The sequence below is a fragment of the Caenorhabditis elegans genome, chromosome V, assembly GCF_000002985.6.
Source record: "Caenorhabditis elegans chromosome V".
NCBI classification, from domain to species: domain Eukaryota; kingdom Metazoa; phylum Nematoda; class Chromadorea; order Rhabditida; family Rhabditidae; genus Caenorhabditis; species Caenorhabditis elegans.
Genome location: NC_003283.11, coordinates 13843120 through 13859066, shown reverse-complemented (window position 1 = coordinate 13859066; position 15947 = coordinate 13843120). Strand labels below are relative to the sequence as shown.

Below are 15947 nucleotides of genomic sequence, written 5' to 3'. Positions count from 1 at the left end.
CAAGTTTGTAATTATATGCTTGTTTTGGTACTTGAAATTACGGGTTTTACGATTTATAACCAACAAATACGAGAAAACAAAATGACTTTGAGCTATGATGAATTAAATTCAGAAAAAATACCAGTTAACTGAACGTAGATGGTTTTGACATTGCAACAACTAAAATTAATGATTTTTTCCTCATCGCCTTCCGCCACATCCATTTGGGATGAACTTCGCTGTGAAAGTAGAACATGACGAATCTAAAAGCCTTATTTCTTTTTCAGAAAATTATGCTTGACAAGGCTGGCAAAATAAAACTGAACGGTAGAGTCAAGTGGAGATATGTAGATTTATACAATAACAATAACAATTTCTCGTTAGTAAATTGGTATCAAATTTCAAATTTGATTCCACTTAATTTGTTATGGAGTTTTGTAGGCAGGACTTTTCGATTTTTCAAAGCTCTCCTAACGTGTAACAAAATGAACTGGCCAAACTTCAAAGATATTTCATGCAAATAAAACGATTTAAAAAGTCTAACTTCGACACATCGCATTTCAAGCTTGATTCCATATGGATATCCAATTTTTTTAAATGTAATTTTAACTCACCCATCGAAACAGTGAATTGAGGCAAAAGAAAAAGTGAGACAGAAGAACTGAAACCATATTGAATCTGGATATATTTGCCACGTGTATGTACTGTTAATCATGTCGAGGACATGTAGACAATCTTGAAGTACAGTTTGACAATATGTGACGAGGTATTTCTTTCGGCGGACTTTCGAATCAGCTGCACTCATGCCGCCAACCTAGAAGCAATACTAAATAAATTAGTTAAAAGTTCTGTATTATATACCTTATCAAAAAGTAATCTTCCCGCTGTTGCCAGGTTCATAGAGTTTGAAATCACGGCACATCCAAGAATGGAGTAAAGGAGAAGATCGTATTGAAATATTGCACACGGCGCTTCCTCGGAAAGCCATTCCAGTGTTTCAGGGAAGTATAAGAAGCCGCAATCTTCTGGAAGTTAAAAAGGTTAGACTGGAAATCGTTTATTGATATTTTGTATTCTGTTTTTTATATACTTGATTATTTTTGAGTGTTTAACATTTTTTATGTTTTATTAATTTCAAACGACATACTTGGTAGCCCAATCACTGTAAAAACGACAGCTATGATAAAAGCAACTCCAATTGAAATTGTTGTAATTGGATATCGATTTGCTTTCATTATTTGAATTGGGAAATACAGGGATGAAAATCTGTTTGATGACATGCCGACGTGAAGAAGTGGTCCTGCATTTAGAAGATTTTAATACGTACATTTAGTGATTTCAAAAAACTCACCAAATATATATGATCCGGCACCTGCCAACTGTCCGACAAAAACATTTGCATCTCTCGGCACTTTGTCATTTTTCACTCGAAAACTGCCCAGTGGAACAGCCCAAATTAAAAAACACGCGCAGACGACTATATTTGGAACGGTTTTGACTAAACAAAGTTTATAGAATCCGCTGATTACTCCTCGTCTTGTACTGAATTTGTAGAGTAAATAAGAATTTAGTATGGTTCCAGAAAAACTGATTATGAATAATAAAAAATTGGCAAAAATTATAAAAACCATTGTAATCATTATATTTTTTCTGGCTTTGAAAATAATACTTATTCCCCCACGTGGAAGGCAGATCAGGGCCAAGAGTTGAGTGAATTATATCCTATTCCTTCTCAATTTCCTTTTCCTCTTTTTTGCGTAATCATAACTATTATAGCAAGACAGCTGCTTGACCGGGTCTGTCTGGAGAAAGCCTGAATTTCTGAGTAAAAAAATAGGGTTCAAGAAATCAATTTTTATTGTTTGAAATAAATGGGTCGTGGGGGATATCTCTGTTTGGTCAAAAATATACTTCCTTGGCGGTAAAAAATAAACGACTTGCGTAATTATATATTGCTTCTCTTGTTGTGACCCTGGTACCTCACAATTAAAAAATAAGAGAGCGGACACATTTTTAATTTTTTTAATAATAACAATTGACAATTGTATCTCAATTTTCTTTGGAAACATAGTTTGAAAAATCCCATTTGATATGAGTTACTGATTTTTATTACAGTTTGTTAAAATGTGTCAGATTTTAGATCCAAATTCTCGGGTTTCAAAACGAACGAAAAGCATTACGCATTTCCATATTTCTTTGAAACGCTGATTCATAATTTTGTTCGACACGAGAATGTTTTTGTAAATTGGAAAATTTCCATTAATCATTGTGCACAGGCGCAGTTCTCTTAAATAAGAAAACTATCTACTAATTTTCCCACAACAGTTCAAAAAGTTTAAAAATATCTATGTATCACCGGTTTCCACGTAGGAACATAATTTCCTGCCGCCAATTTTTCATGCCAATTTTTGGAAATTTTCAATTACTGAGAAAAAAAATCTTTCTGGAGAAGCAGTCTTCCCACTGGATTTCCATAACAAACTTCCATTCTGGTTCCAGATGAGTGATTAGTTTTTTTTTTGTTTTATTTCTTGGGCTCCCACCAAGCATTCTGACCAGTATAAAACGCATAGGTTTGAGGAAAAAACTGCACAACACTAAAATAATATTGATGGTATTTTTGAATATTTTGATTCCTTTACTTGTAAGTCTAAACTAAATATTGTAATCGTTGATTTTCTTCAATTCCAGCTCGGTTCTATCGGAGTGATTTTAAACTTAATTTTAATTGTAAAATTCATGAAAATAAAGAAGAGCGCGGTTACAAATTTTACAAAACTATGTCTCTGCAAAGCAATTTCCAATTTTGTTATGAGCGCATCGTTTCCATTTTGGATTGTTCCTTTTTCAATGCTGGAATTTAAAATCCAAAACATTCCGAGAACATTGAATGTGATTGTTTCTGAATTTGTTGGTATATTTACTTATTATTTTGGGCCTTTTATTTTAATATGTATGTCTATAAATCGATTCATTGCTATTTACTTTCCATTTTCAACAATTTCCAAAAAACCATTTTTCACAAACTTTGGTATTTTTATTTCAATTTTGCTTGCAAGTTCGCCAGTGTTTGTACCCAAAATATGTATGTTTCACTAGTGTTTCAAACCAAAATAGAAATTTATTTCAGTCAGTTGCTATATAATTTATGATCCAGAGACTACTATTTTTTCATCGGAAAACTACGATCGGTGCGGGGAAGCTATGAATCAATTTTTCGTGATATCAATAGTAACATTGGCGTTAATATCTAATCTGATCAACTTGGTTATTTTTGCCAAACTCATGAAAGATAAGGTGAGCAGTTTTGTGATGATGTAAGGCAGTTTTAATTTAAAAAAAAACTATTAAATGAAGTACCATATTTTCAAGATGAGTGGAGTCAGTGAAGCTCAAAAAAGCAAGCGACGGAAAAAGTGGCAAACGATGTACATTCAAAGTGTCATTCAAGATTTTTTGCAAGCAGTAGATATTATAAATTTATATTACACATCTGGGCTTTTCGATGATCCTCTTTGGGTTTTTGTGTTTACTTCTGTTTCTTTTTCGTCTGTATATATGCTCGACGGAGCAACAATGGTGTATTTCCATTCAAACTTTAAACTTGTGTGCTCTTGTAAAATCGCAAGCACGAAAAACGTTGTGATGGTATCTGGAAAGGAGAGCTCAGCTTTTAAGCTTGCTACTAATTCAAAGATTTAGTCTTTTTGTTGATTCTTAATTATTAACCGATTCAATAATAGTATTATCCCTAAAATAATTTTAAAATGTTTTTCAAATTTTCATTTATACTTTCAAAACAATTTTTCTGGAAACAAATAAATAAGAAAAAATTTGCAGCAAGCTATAAGATTTTTAATTAATTTGTCTGCGAAATATTTCACATAGAACAACACGCTCCGCGTTCTAAAATCTACAGGAATGAATTTATCGAAATTAAGACTTTTTTGTCAGAATGTGCATCAAAGTTACATTAGCATGTCTGGAAAATTATACAAATTACACAGTTGTCTAGAATTATTCAACAACAAAAAAAGGAATTTTTATCAAAATTATCTCAAGCACAATGCTCCTCTCCATCAAAAATCCACAACAAATTTAGAATTGTACCCAACCCTATATACATTTGCAATAGGTCTACTACAATTTATTAATTCAAAGAAGCTGGTTTGTGAATTTACATTTTTTGTTCTTTGGGAAATTAAAAAAAGGGATTCACATGACATTCTTCAGGATGTTACGGTTTCAAGTGACTGTAATTTACAGTACGTATTCGTACGAATAAAATATACATTAGTTTCTGAAAACATTGAAAAATGGTTAAAGTTTAATTTAAAAAATGAGAAATAATTATTGGATTTCGTGAACCAAAGAAATTATCCATGCGGGTATTGAAGTTAGCGTCAATGATCAAACGTACCTATTGAAATTTTGATGATATCATGTTTATGAAATCTTTTAAAAACTGACTCATAAATATTTAAACTATGACCAAAGTAACATGTGATCCGATGTTTGTTGCTTCTTTCTTCCACCCTCACACAGTTCTCACTTTTTTGACATTTCTTGGGTATGCTCGCCACTGTCTTCAATGTTTACTCGCGAACTTTATTTATATTATTTCTATTTACCAGTGGCACAATGACGAAAGTATAAAAAGATCAGACAAAAGCTCATTTTTCATCGACCATCACACTAAAAATGACATTGATTTCTCTGACACTACTTGTCGCGTTTCTCGTTTTCGCTCAACTTTCCGATGCTGTCTTAAATGTTGTTGGAAGTACTCAGACTATTACTGTAACTGGAAGATTAGTGTGTCAAGGACAACCAGCTAGAAATGTTCTTGTGAAGATGTATGAGGATGGAACCAGTAAGTTATTTTTTCCTGAATTTTAAAAGTAAACAAAATTAAAATTTACAGTATGGGATTCTAAATTGGATTCAACAAAATCAGCAAATGACGGAACCTTTCGAGTTGCTGGAACCTACACAAAAATCTTTACATTGGACCCCAAAGTAAACATCTACCATCAGTGCAATTACAACGGACTTTGCTCCAAAAAATTGACTATTAATATTCCTGACTACGCAGTTGCCAGTGGTTCCGGATCTTCTACAAATTATGATATTGGAACATTGAATTTGGCAAATCAATTCAGTGGAGAAACTACTGATTGTATTCATTAAATGTAATTACTCAAAGTTGTATTTTTACTCTGATTCTGAACGATCTCAATAAACGCTTACGTTCAAATGTTTTCCACTAAAATATCCCAAATACGTTTTTATCTTGAGGCCTCTTGAAAAATTCTCAAATTTTTAACTGGTGGTTTGAAATTTCGAAAAGTTTTTCAAATTTTGGCATATCTTTCATCATTTATTTTGATTTTTTTTTTAATTATCAGGGTACAAATTAAATTTGAAGGTGCTGACGAAACGACTGAAAAACCACAATATTCAATGAAAAAAAGACGTAAATTTTGTACAAATTACTCACTTTCAATTATATACCTGATTCAAGGATTGGCAAAACTTAGGAATTAGGCAAGACTTTGGTAAAGGCTGCGCAGTTTTCAATTTCGGACCAACATTTGGCGAGAGTTGAGCAAAATTTGGTTCGCTCAAATTTTGCCATTTTCTGATCCAAGTTTTTTTTGGAAGCTTGCTCAATATGCTGAGCCAAGCTTTTTCTACGAAACTATTCAAAATTATCAATTTTCAGTATAAGTTCCAAAATCCCGTAACAACTCAAGTGAGCATTGTAGTCTACATGATTTTCATGTGTACTTGTAAACACAAATCACAGACAGTAGTGAGTTCAAATGCCATTGGTTCATTTCTCACAAAAAGAAAGTGTGAAAAAGTAAATATTTAAACTATTCTTATCGACAGTTCGGACATCTATCGGAGAAACCTGTCAATATCGAGTTGGGGAAGAGAAGTGCATGCCACTTGTCTGCTTCGGCTGAAAATATATAATGTTGAGGAACTGTGTGAGGTAAGCTTACTGATCGAAAATATCTGTATTGATTCTAGCAGCAAAGTCCATGTTAGTGCAGATAATTTTTGCCAATGAAGTTTTGTTTCGAAGCTCACTGATTTCTTCTAAAATGGGAAAATAAATAAATTTTAGTTTTCGGTATTATTAGCTCACCTTGTGTAAAGTTATCAGTGCCCTCTGCGATACTTTCATAGAAAAATCTATCTCCTCTCTTCAATGCTCTGAATTGCTCTCCAATCATAAATGAAGCTGTTGGACCAAGCTGTCCACCAGACAGTGGTTCCTCGAGCATAATTCCCACATACAAATCGATATCAGCTGGATCAGAATACACATTTCTCAATGCTTGAATATTTTCTTGAGAGAATGTGGTGTTTAGCTCATTGAAACTAGTGACGGTTGGAAGACCAACGAGTTGTCTGGAAATTGATGTTTCTTCTGAAACATGTAGTGTGAAATCTCACCTGTATTGAATGTAAGGGAACAGACCCATATCTCTTCCTCTTTGAATATTAATTGAAACCAAATCCACTCCAGACCCATTTCTACCGCGAATTTCAAACATTTGATTTCTGATTCCAAATGAAAAATAACGATCGGACTTCATAGCGGGCATACGAACCATGCCTGCAATTGAATTTCATTTTTCAAATGCTTTTTCACCGTTCAAAGAGCTCACCGTTCATTACAGGTTCCCAACCTCCGATTCTAGTCAAATACATTTGATCGGCATAAAAGATATCATTACCAAGATCATAATTTCCAGCAGGTCTTCCATTTTCAGTAAGTCTTGGGAAATCAAATCTCGACTGACTGTGTCCAAATCTGAATGCTGCTCCAGCAAACTCTGCGGATATAGATGGATCTACACTGGTACTGTATCCACGATGAACTCCATTTCTCAAGGGTCTTAATGCAAAATTTCGAATTGTTCTTCTTGGAAGATACTTTGGAATGTACTCATTGTAGACAATGTGTTGCCACATTCCGATCATAATTTTACGAACAAGTTGAAAGATTTGTTCATCGTTGAAGCGTGGGCGAGCAACTCTCACTTGCTCAGCAAGGCGATTATGCTCTTTGATTAAAATCGTGTGCACTGAAAATATGTTCATTTTAAGCTTTCCTCTAATTAAAATTCACCTGGAATGAGTGCAGGATGAAGACTATTTCTAAAATCTCCACACGTGAAACAATGAAATGGAGCCGATGATTGACAGTTTGAGTCGTTCGCATTTTGAGGTGGAAGTGTGTATCCCAGATCATCAAACGTCAACATTTTACCTTCCTGGAAAGATCGAACAGTTTCTGCTTCACAATCAGCAGAACCATAGACAGGGGAAAGATCCAAAAAGTGACTGTTCTGACCAATTTGAGACCGAACTCCAAAGTTTTCTTGGCCGTTGAGAGCCCGTGTTAATCTCATACAAGGGGTGTTGAAGTATGGGTCATTGCGTGGAATTGTGATTGGAGCACAGTTAGGAGAAACACGTTGTGGAGAGTTGCACGCAGAGCAATCCAATGCCCCTCCATCTCGAGCTGGAATTATTGTTTGAGAAAAATGGTGAATTATTTCAGGGAAAAATAAATGAAAAATGATTTTTATAGAGTTTGTTTTTCACTTACCAACAGAAGATGGCATGAAAACAACATCATGAGCAATAAATTGACCAATAATCATATGAAGATGATTGATACTTGGAGAGAACACTTGGTTGTTTCTATCGTCATGAATTCGATTTGATATTAGCCTAGCAGACGGTAGTTCTCCTCCATTAACACTTCGAGTTCTAATTCTTCCCAACCCATCGGCATATGATGCAGCTCCCAGAATTCGGCGGAGTGGTGAGACTGAGTTCCCAAGATCAGAGTTTTGACGATTATTGCAAAGCCCTGTGATTGATCGAATCGAAGTACTGAAACATTTCGTTGTGCATGTTTATTCAAAAAAAAAGTGTGTCACAGTAGAATAAGACCTACTGGAATCGGTTATTGCAGTTAATTGGTGGAGAAGAGCATCGGCGATTTGCTTGTCTTTTCGATCGGAATATAGCACTTCGTTTGGAACGGGTGGGATCAGGATGTTCTGTTGTAGTTGTTGTTTCAGAAGATTGCAATAATTCTTCCTCCTCATTTCTCCATCTTTCAATGACTTCATTGGCAGCTGGGAGGATTTCCTGTAACTTTTATTTTAGAATCATACCACAACATTACACTAATACCCAATTATATAAATTTACAACCACTCTGATAAAATAATAAGATAAAAGTTACCAGTCCAAATTCTCGCACCAATATTCTTGTTGCTTCTTCCAAAACCTCCCCAGTAAACTGTGCAGACTTCGAGTCGGAGTTAGCTTGTTGCGAAACAATAATATGTTGAGACGTTTGCTCAGATTCCGAGTTTTCACTTGCCCGTGAATCCAGTGCTCTCATCACAGCATCCTCAACTATTCTTTCAGTTTCTTCGTTTACCTCGAAAGTGGCACTGCAATTAAAAGTTAGTGTAAAAATTCAGGATCAAGGTAAAATTACCATTTGAGAAACAGAATAGTGAATAACAGAATAGTCGGTTTCAAATTCATATTTCAAAATGAATTCTAAATAATCGGATAATTTTTTGATTTCAGTTGTGATTTTTATACCAAAAAACCTTGTTGATTCAGCATCATGCAAGAGGTCACAAACAATTAATTGAGTGACCAGCAAATAAATAAATTGTGTTTATTGAGTGCATGTACGTGGTACGAACAAGAGGTTTTACATTTATTATGAACTCTTTTTTGATGACGTATTTTTATTTTTTGCATACAAGACTAAAATCGTCTGATTTTAATTACTCAGCATTTGGAGGCAAATTTTTGTCTAACTTTTAAATTATAAAATTTGCCTTAGAATGTGTTGGGCTTGGGCAAATGTTGCCATTTTTGCTTAACTGTCCCTTTTCACTCTTACTGAATGCAGATTATACTGCATATCGTAACCTTGTTTGGAATTTTTTTTTTGTTGTTTCTCCAATGTTTATTTATGTAAAAAAGTCATTGCTCCAAGTATTTATTCAGTAAGAAATAAAAAATTATTTCTAGCTACATTTGTTCGTCCTATGTAGAACCACTAAATTTGTCGAGGACTGGTAATTGCGATTGTGCCCATCGGTGCACCAATTTTAAATTTTGGAATTGTTCTCTTTTGCTGTTGAAAAACATGAAAATGGGTCATCACTAATCTGAAAACTGTCACTTGTTTGAGTCCTCAGCTTCCATACCTTACCCGTCTAATGCGTAAATCAATGCAAACGATAGACTCAAAAAGATAAATTGAAACCATTCGGCATCTTTTAGTTTATAGATAAAAGTGTAATTTATCATGTCAATTACATGAAGAGCATCTTGAATCACGTTTTGAATAAAGTTTAGTAGCCATTTATTCCGTCTTTTGAGTTTTTGGACATCACTAATTCCGGCAACTTTATCGTAAATCAGTTTGAATGCTGCGATGAAATTGAAAATAATTGAAACCATGGTCAAGAGTATGATAATTGGAAGTTGTAAACCATCCATTGAATCTGTGCAAGTCGAGAGTTCAGGGCTCCATGCCAGCGTGTCTGGGTGATAAGTCAAAACACAAGGGCCTGGAGATTAAGTCGATTGAGTTTTTAACAGAGAAAATTACACAATAATTTAAAAAAAACTTTTCTGTTTTATGCCCACCTGCCTGCCTGTCTACGCGCCTTCTTACCACCTGTTCACTGCAGAACTAAGTGCGAGGGTGGTTTTGGGTCTTTTTTCATTGTAACTAATTTACTGAAATTTTAATAGCACAACTCATACAAAGGTTTTTCACATTACTTTATTTCAATTGGAAATAGCGGGCAGAAAGGCTCCATTTTAAGCCTCGAGCGGTAGAAATGTCAAGTCAAGCTATTGTAAATTCAATGTACAGTAACAAAGCTTATATTTTAAAAATTCTTACCACGCATTCCTGCAACACTACAATAAAGAGATACGAAAGCACAAACAAAAACAGCAACATTTGTACTAGGAAATCTACTGATTTTCATTCTCCAAAATGGAAAATACATGATGATAACTCGATTAGCAGCCATCAAAATTTGACACAATGGCCCAAAAATATAACCTCCCGAAGCAACTAATTCAGATATTCCCACATTCACATTTCTCCAAAAACCATTGGTTTCGATTAAAAACGCGGAAAGTGGGACCGCCCAGACAATAATTGTAAGAGAAATAACGGCATTCGAAAATGCTTTCACGAAGCATAATTTTTGAAATGAGTTTATTGCAACACGAGTTGATAATATTTTGTAGACGAAATATGAATTTACAGAGAATCCGAGTAAAGAAACAAAAAACAGAACAGCTGTTTCCAAGCAATGTAAGAGCATCGATTGACTGAATCAATCTCAGTTGTTTTGCATTGCATAAATAACAGGAAATGAAAGTTAAATCGAGACAATAATATTATTGGCTCATAACATTCAAATTTTCTGGGGAAATAATCAAAAACTCAATTATGTGATCTTTAACTTTATTTTCGCGAAAACTACGGGCTGTATATACATTTATATATAATAGTTCAATGAAAACACCTTAAAAGAAAATAACATCGCCAAATAAAATTATACAAGCTTATTAACTCCTTGAGTATATCAAACACTTTTCAAAATTGCAACACTTCCTCCTCCAATGTTTTTTTTCAATATTTTTCGTAGAAATTTTGGATGTATATCTTCTTGAAATATGAACATGATAAATCCATCGAGTGTCGTAGTTAGGACAAGAAAACGTGATAGTTACTACTTGAAACCATAAGTCTTCATTCAATTTATACAAATAATACGAATTGATAATATCGATTAATTGGAGGCAATCTTGAGCAACGCCCTGAAAAGGGAAATCTAATATATTCTAAAGTGGAATTGTTCCCCCAATAAAGTCAATATTCTGTCAAGCATACCTGTGAAAACATAATCATCCATCGTTTTCTTCTTCTCTTTGCCTCAAATACGTTCATGCCTGTCATTTTCTCCATTAATAATCTCACAGCTGTCATAATGTTGAACAAGTTAGTGATTGTTGTTGATCCAAATATAAAAAGCGGAACAAAAACTAACGCGAATGAATCACAAGGTTTTCTTTCGCCGGTCCAAATAAACTTGTTTGGGTCGTATAAACATGCACAGCCACCTGAAAATAGTCAGAGAACTTCTAGCTCCAGAAGAATTACACTCATTTTTGTTATTACCTATCATTGAAAATACGCCAAGTGACGAAGTTGAAATCAAAATTGCCCAAATCGCAATTGTCGTGACTGGAGTTCCAGTAAGAAATGTTATCCCAAAAGGGAAATACAACGAATAAAATCTGTTAGAAGATATGCAAATTGAGATGAGTGAATCTAAACATGCATTTCAATTTCTAATAAGTCAAGTTGTCCCCTCTCTCGTGAAGTATGCCCAAGTACCCGCCATTACACCAATAAACAAACTGAACAATTCATTTAACTGACTGAACGTTAGAGATAAAAATGTAACAGGCACTACCCAAAACAAAAAACTGATACAAATTGTGCAGTTTGTGACCGTTTTTACTGTGCAAAGTTTTTGAAAACCAGTTGATTTCGATTTCCTGGTTACAAATTTATAGAAAAGATACAAATTACACTTTAATCCAAGAAAACTTATCTAAAATGTAAGCGGATAGATTTACTGTTGGAAGTGAAAATGATGCAAACTCACTCAAAAAGTGAATAAAAGAGCAAATATAAAAAATGGTTTCGCTAAAACTGCGCTTGCTGGTTGTTCCATCATTACGTTAGATTCGTTTCGGGGCATATTCTCAAAAGTTTCGATATTTGTTCTCTGAGAATTTAGAGTTTCTTCAGTGTTTTGTTTTGAAAACTTAATTGAAAATGAAAAACATTTCAGACAGAATCATCAAGAAAACTGATGTTTATGTCTATAGGAATTCTAAAAAAAATCGTCACATGTATCGTCTAGCTAGATTCATGAACCTTTTAGGAATAAGTAAAAATATAAAAACAAAATGAAATTAGCATTAACTACTATTATAGCTGAATTTGATGATTGCTTTAAACAAATATTATAGTGAGGCGTTTTAGACGGGATTAGTGTACAAAAAGTATTTATCAGTATGCACAGTAACTTCGAAAAATTCAATGGTGTGGCCAGATTCATTAAGTTTACTCTAAATAGTTAATATTTATTTTTGTGGTTTTTTTAATCTAACTATGTACTAGAAAAAGTTTGATGAATTAAATGTTATTTTTGCAAAATTCATGGATTCATACTTGTTCAGTAAAAATGCACAAAAAGTTCATACAGGAGAATTTACAAAAGAAGTATTTCCAACACTTTGAAAAACACCAACACTGTTTTTACATCCAATATACTTTCTCAATACTTGTTTCAGAAACTTTGGATGGATATCTTCTTGAAATACGAACATAACAAATCCATCGAGTGCTGTAATTGTCAGGAAAGAAAACGTGACTGTAACTATTTGAAACCATAAGTCCTCGTTTAGTTTGCACAAATAATATGAATTGATGATATCGATAAGTTGGAGACAATCCTGGACAACGTTCTTAAAACGCTCACGTGTTGGAATTTGAATAATTAAAGTTAATTTTCCTAATATAAAAGTTCAAGGCTTAGTAAACATTTTTATGATGCGGAATACTGAAACGAACATGAGGAATTGGAAACAATAAACAATGAGTTTGGACTAGCATAAAACCAGGAACTATATTTTAAAACTAACTTGCGAAAACATAATTATCCATCGCTTTCTTCGTCTCTTCGATTCTACCACACCCAGGCTTGTCAATTTTTCCATGAACAGTCTCACAGCCGTCATAATATTAATTGAATTAGTGATTGCTGTTGTTACAAAAATAAAAGCGGGAACATATATTGATGCATATTCTTCACAAAGTGTTCCTTTGCCGGTCCAAATAAATATGTTTGGGTCAAAAATGCAGCTACATCCAGCTGAAAACGTATTTATAAAACCTTCCAAACATTAATTTTCTACACCAATTAGTGAGAGCACACTGATGGCCAAAGTGATAAAAAGAACTGCAGAAATAGCACATGTTGTAATTGGAATTCCAATTAGAAACTTTATGCCAAACGGGAAATACAAACAATAAAATCTATTAGAAGACAGGCAAATAGTAAGAAGTGAATCTGGAATATCGTTAAAGTTCACCTAAATTAAATTGTATTTTCACTTGTAAAATATGCCCATGTAGCTGCCATAACACCAATTAATTGATTGAAAAATTTATTTAATTGATTGAATGTTAGAGATAAACCCGTAATCGGCACAACCCAAAACAGAAAACTCATGCAAATTGTGCAGTTTGTGAAGGTTTTCATGGTACACAGTTTTTGAAATCCACTTGGCTTTGATGCTCTTGTGACAAACTTGTAGAAAAGATATAAATTACATATTGACCCAAGAAAACTGATCTGAAAAGTAACAAAAGTTGCTTTGTGATAACATAGAGCATCTTGAAAACTTACTGAAAAGGTAAATAAAAGTGCAAAAATGAAAAACTGTTTAGCTAAAATTGCACTCACGGGTTGATCAATGACTTCCATAGATCCATTTTGAGGCATAATCTCACAACTTTATATTTTCACTTTCTGAAAATGTCTCTTTTTGTCAGTTTGTCGTGACCAAACTTATGTGGAAATATGAATTCAAGCGTATTAACCAGAAAAACAAATGCTCGAATGAATAGTATTTTCTGCTGAAAACAAAATTTCCTTCAACTTGTGTTAGCTTATTTCATTTATTATAACTACCTGGAACTTGGCATTAATGTCCAATATTGGAAATAGCAAAATAGCATGATGATTACTATAGAGTAGTTTTTATACTGAACATTTTAACTGTTTAAGCCACTTTGTTTCATTCGATTTTCGTTTCGATTTTTTTGAAGCAAGTTCTGAGTATTTTGCCATGAAGCTCAAACTTCTGGTTTTTCGTTAGTTAACAATACTTTTATTGAAGAAAAAACTGATAAATAAATACAACGGAAAAAAGTATTGAAAATTATTTTTAATATGCTTTATTCAATTAGAGTTCTATGACCACTTGGCAGGGAATTTACAGGAGAAGGTTCAACAGTTGTGCTTTTCCACTTTAATGTTATCAATTTCAGACATTCCTGATGATAAATAAACATTACAAATCCATCAAGCGCAGATACTAAAATAAACGATAATGTTGCGAATAGGAAACGATACCAAGCAGCGTCATAAAATCTCCACATGTAGTAGGCATTGATTGTGTCGAATAATTGGAGACTATCTTGGATTACACACTGCAAATTCCACAAAATAGGTGAATTGAGCTTTGAACCTATTGTAATCTATAATTTGGAAAATACCTGCAGTTTGAGTTTTAATGTAAGAAAACGCTATGACTAATTTTGAGCTTTTTAGAAACATGTGATAAACGAAAAATAATGCAAAAAAACTCTACCAAAGGCAGAGTGGGCAAGTTGTTTAAAATTATTTTTATAGTAACAATCGTATCATAGAATGAATATTTTCAACAGTATTAAAATTTGTAAGTTGCTATTATATGAGTTCTGCTCACGTTGGTTTGAAAGTGTATTACCTTTTAGCTGCAAAAAATACTAACTGTTCTTACAGCCCATTTAAAAAGACCAACTCACCTGTGTAAAATTCACCATCCAACGTTTTCTTCTTGCCCTCGATTCTTCGGCATTTACGCCACTATTACTCATGCTTAACAAACGAATAACTATCGCAATATTGAAAAAATTGGTAATTATTGTGGCACTAAAATTGATATATGGAAGATATTCCGATCTGTCCAGGGCACATGGATATAGTTCACTTCTCCAAATGAATAAATTCGGGTCAAAAACAAAGCCGCATCCTTCTGAAATTAAAATTTTTTGAATAGAAATTCAGGTTCTTTGAAAAGACCTGGAATTGAAAAGATGGCAAGAGCAGTGTCAAAGATTATACATATTAAAATTGCCCAATTGATTGCAGAAGTTGTTCGAAAACGTTTAATACCAAATGGGAAATATAAAAAATAAAACCGATTACATGACAAGCAGATAGGAATTAAGGTATCTACAAAACTTAAAATATTAGTTTCTCATTCAATTTTTCTGGCACTCACTCAAAATGTATGACCATAAAGGGGACACCATTCCCATCGTTCGATTCAGATAGTAATTAACCTGACTAAATGTGAGAGTAGCACATATAACAGGAACAGCAAAAAATAAGAATGAGCAGCAAACTATTGAATTTGCAATAGTTTTCATGAAACAAAGCTTTTTGAATCCATTCAGTGTTTTCCAAGAGGTGGCAAACTTGAAGAACAAAAATATGTTGCAGAAGGTCCCGAAGAAACCCAGCTGAAAGTTATTGTTTTGGTTCAAAAAAGTATACAATTTTGGACCGAATTTTTTCAACAGCGTAATGAAACTTAAAACTTTTCCTAATTTTACAACCACTTACAAAAGCAACAGATGAAACGGCAAAATAGAAGAATCCTTTTGGCATGTGCTCAATTGCCGGCAATTCTTTTGTTGTCGGCATTTCAGTGGCGCACTATTTTCAAAACTATTTTTATAAGATTAGCTGATCTTTTTTCCAGCAGTGAAACTTGCAAATAATTGTGTTTAGTGAAAAAAACAATTTACAAAAAAACCTTCTCCTGGAATTCATATATTTTGGGACAGGTGAAAAATCGTTTTTATGGTTCTGTCAATTTTCAGGTTATACTTTTGATAAGATTTTTGATACCTTAAATTACAACAAAAGTTCTGTAACAAAATCTGCAAGACTGTTCATTCAATTTATTTTTATGTACAAATACAATACAACAGATGTATCAAATGTAAAAAAAAATATGTATCAACTGAT

At 33.4% G+C, this 15947-nt stretch overlaps 7 protein-coding genes, 1 non-coding gene and 1 pseudogene across 10 annotated transcripts; 3 read left to right on the top strand and 6 right to left on the bottom strand.

Moving 5' to 3' along the window:
* Window positions 1-45: 45 nt before the first annotated feature.
* Window positions 46-1635, bottom strand: srx-136 (7TM GPCR serpentine receptor class x (Srx) domain-containing protein). The gene is made up of 5 exons (NM_074034.3): window positions 1331-1635; window positions 1127-1279; window positions 841-1004; window positions 594-793; window positions 46-242 (listed from the first exon to the last, which is right to left on the bottom strand). The coding sequence occupies exons 1-5, from the start codon at window positions 1617-1619 to the stop codon at window positions 125-127; spliced, it is 924 nt and encodes a 307-aa protein (NP_506435.2). The 5' UTR covers window positions 1620-1635; the 3' UTR covers window positions 46-124.
* A 955-nt stretch (window positions 1636-2590) lies between these two features.
* srx-134 (G-protein coupled receptors family 1 profile domain-containing protein) lies at window positions 2591-4189 on the top strand (the record flags this gene model as incomplete). Its single annotated transcript, NM_074033.3, has 4 exons — window positions 2591-2623; window positions 2671-3064; window positions 3110-3276; window positions 3352-4189. The coding sequence occupies 4 exons, from the start codon at window positions 2591-2593 to the stop codon at window positions 3679-3681; spliced, it is 924 nt and encodes a 307-aa protein (NP_506434.2). The 3' UTR covers window positions 3682-4189.
* Window positions 4190-4661: 472 nt separating this feature from the next.
* ttr-21 (Transthyretin-like family protein) lies at window positions 4662-5233 on the top strand. The gene is made up of 2 exons (NM_074032.9): window positions 4662-4852; window positions 4904-5233. Exons 1-2 carry the CDS (start codon window positions 4681-4683, stop codon window positions 5167-5169), a joined length of 438 nt encoding a protein of 145 aa, NP_506433.1. The 5' UTR covers window positions 4662-4680; the 3' UTR covers window positions 5170-5233.
* Window positions 5234-5867: 634 nt separating this feature from the next.
* On the bottom strand, window positions 5868-8597 carry hpx-2 (Heme peroxidase 2 light chain). The gene is made up of 10 exons (NM_074031.4): window positions 8519-8597; window positions 8258-8471; window positions 7964-8160; window positions 7610-7899; window positions 7127-7522; window positions 6663-7082; window positions 6448-6610; window positions 6137-6402; window positions 5991-6087; window positions 5868-5947 (listed from the first exon to the last, which is right to left on the bottom strand). Exons 1-10 carry the CDS (start codon window positions 8566-8568, stop codon window positions 5884-5886), a joined length of 2157 nt encoding a protein of 718 aa, NP_506432.1. The 5' UTR covers window positions 8569-8597; the 3' UTR covers window positions 5868-5883.
* F09F3.18 lies at window positions 6342-6488 on the top strand. The gene has a single exon (NR_069921.1). It is a non-coding gene; the product is annotated as an Unclassified non-coding RNA F09F3.18 (non-coding RNA).
* Window positions 8598-9097: 500 nt separating the features above from the next.
* Window positions 9098-10388, bottom strand: srx-133 (7TM GPCR serpentine receptor class x (Srx) domain-containing protein; the record flags this gene model as incomplete). Its single annotated transcript, NM_074030.2, has 3 exons — window positions 9098-9209; window positions 9254-9614; window positions 9956-10388. 3 exons carry the CDS (start codon window positions 10386-10388, stop codon window positions 9098-9100), a joined length of 906 nt encoding a protein of 301 aa, NP_506431.2.
* A 264-nt stretch (window positions 10389-10652) lies between these two features.
* On the bottom strand, window positions 10653-11837 carry srx-132 (annotated as a pseudogene). The gene has a single exon. A coding segment is annotated over exon 1 (1185 nt).
* A 502-nt stretch (window positions 11838-12339) lies between these two features.
* On the bottom strand, window positions 12340-13631 carry srx-131 (7TM GPCR serpentine receptor class x (Srx) domain-containing protein; the record flags this gene model as incomplete). Its single annotated transcript, NM_074028.2, has 5 exons — window positions 12340-12609; window positions 12787-13016; window positions 13062-13214; window positions 13259-13499; window positions 13554-13631. 5 exons carry the CDS (start codon window positions 13629-13631, stop codon window positions 12340-12342), a joined length of 972 nt encoding a protein of 323 aa, NP_506429.2.
* Window positions 13632-14104: 473 nt separating this feature from the next.
* Window positions 14105-15620, bottom strand: srx-130 (7TM GPCR serpentine receptor class x (Srx) domain-containing protein; the record flags this gene model as incomplete). Of its 2 annotated transcripts, NM_074027.1 has the most annotated exons (5): window positions 14105-14359; window positions 14717-14946; window positions 14994-15146; window positions 15196-15436; window positions 15540-15620. In NM_074027.1, the coding sequence occupies 5 exons, from the start codon at window positions 15618-15620 to the stop codon at window positions 14105-14107; spliced, it is 960 nt and encodes a 319-aa protein (NP_506428.1). The 2 variants fall into 2 exon arrangements, with proteins under 2 accessions (NP_506428.1, NP_001122904.1); NM_001129432.1 differs by lacking the exons at window positions 14994-15146; window positions 15196-15436; window positions 15540-15620 and having other exon boundaries at window positions 14717-14788.
* Window positions 15621-15947: the final 327 nt, after the last annotated feature.

Excerpts from the sequence above, each read along its gene's own strand:
- srx-136 (NM_074034.3), bottom strand. The coding sequence starts at position 1,619 with ATGATTACAATGGTTTTTATAATTTTTGCCAATTTTTTATTATTCATA. Across the intron at positions 1,280-1,330 it reads TGCCGGATCATATATATTTG|GACCACTTCTTCACGTCGGC; the intron begins GTGAGTTTTTTG and ends TTCTAAATGCAG. Across the intron at positions 1,005-1,126 it reads TACAGTGATTGGGCTACCAA|AAGATTGCGGCTTCTTATAC; the intron begins GTATGTCGTTTG and ends TTTAACTTCCAG.
- ttr-21 (NM_074032.9), top strand. The coding sequence starts at position 4,681 with ATGACATTGATTTCTCTGACACTACTTGTCGCGTTTCTCGTTTTCGCT. Across the intron at positions 4,853-4,903 it reads GATGTATGAGGATGGAACCA|TATGGGATTCTAAATTGGAT; the intron begins GTAAGTTATTTT and ends TAAAATTTACAG.
- hpx-2 (NM_074031.4), bottom strand. The coding sequence starts at position 8,568 with ATGAATTTGAAACCGACTATTCTGTTATTCACTATTCTGTTTCTCAAA. Across the intron at positions 6,403-6,447 it reads TTCCCTTACATTCAATACAG|ACAACTCGTTGGTCTTCCAA; the intron begins GTGAGATTTCAC and ends ATCAATTTCCAG. Across the intron at positions 6,088-6,136 it reads CACTGATAACTTTACACAAG|AAGAAATCAGTGAGCTTCGA; the intron begins GTGAGCTAATAA and ends TTCCCATTTTAG.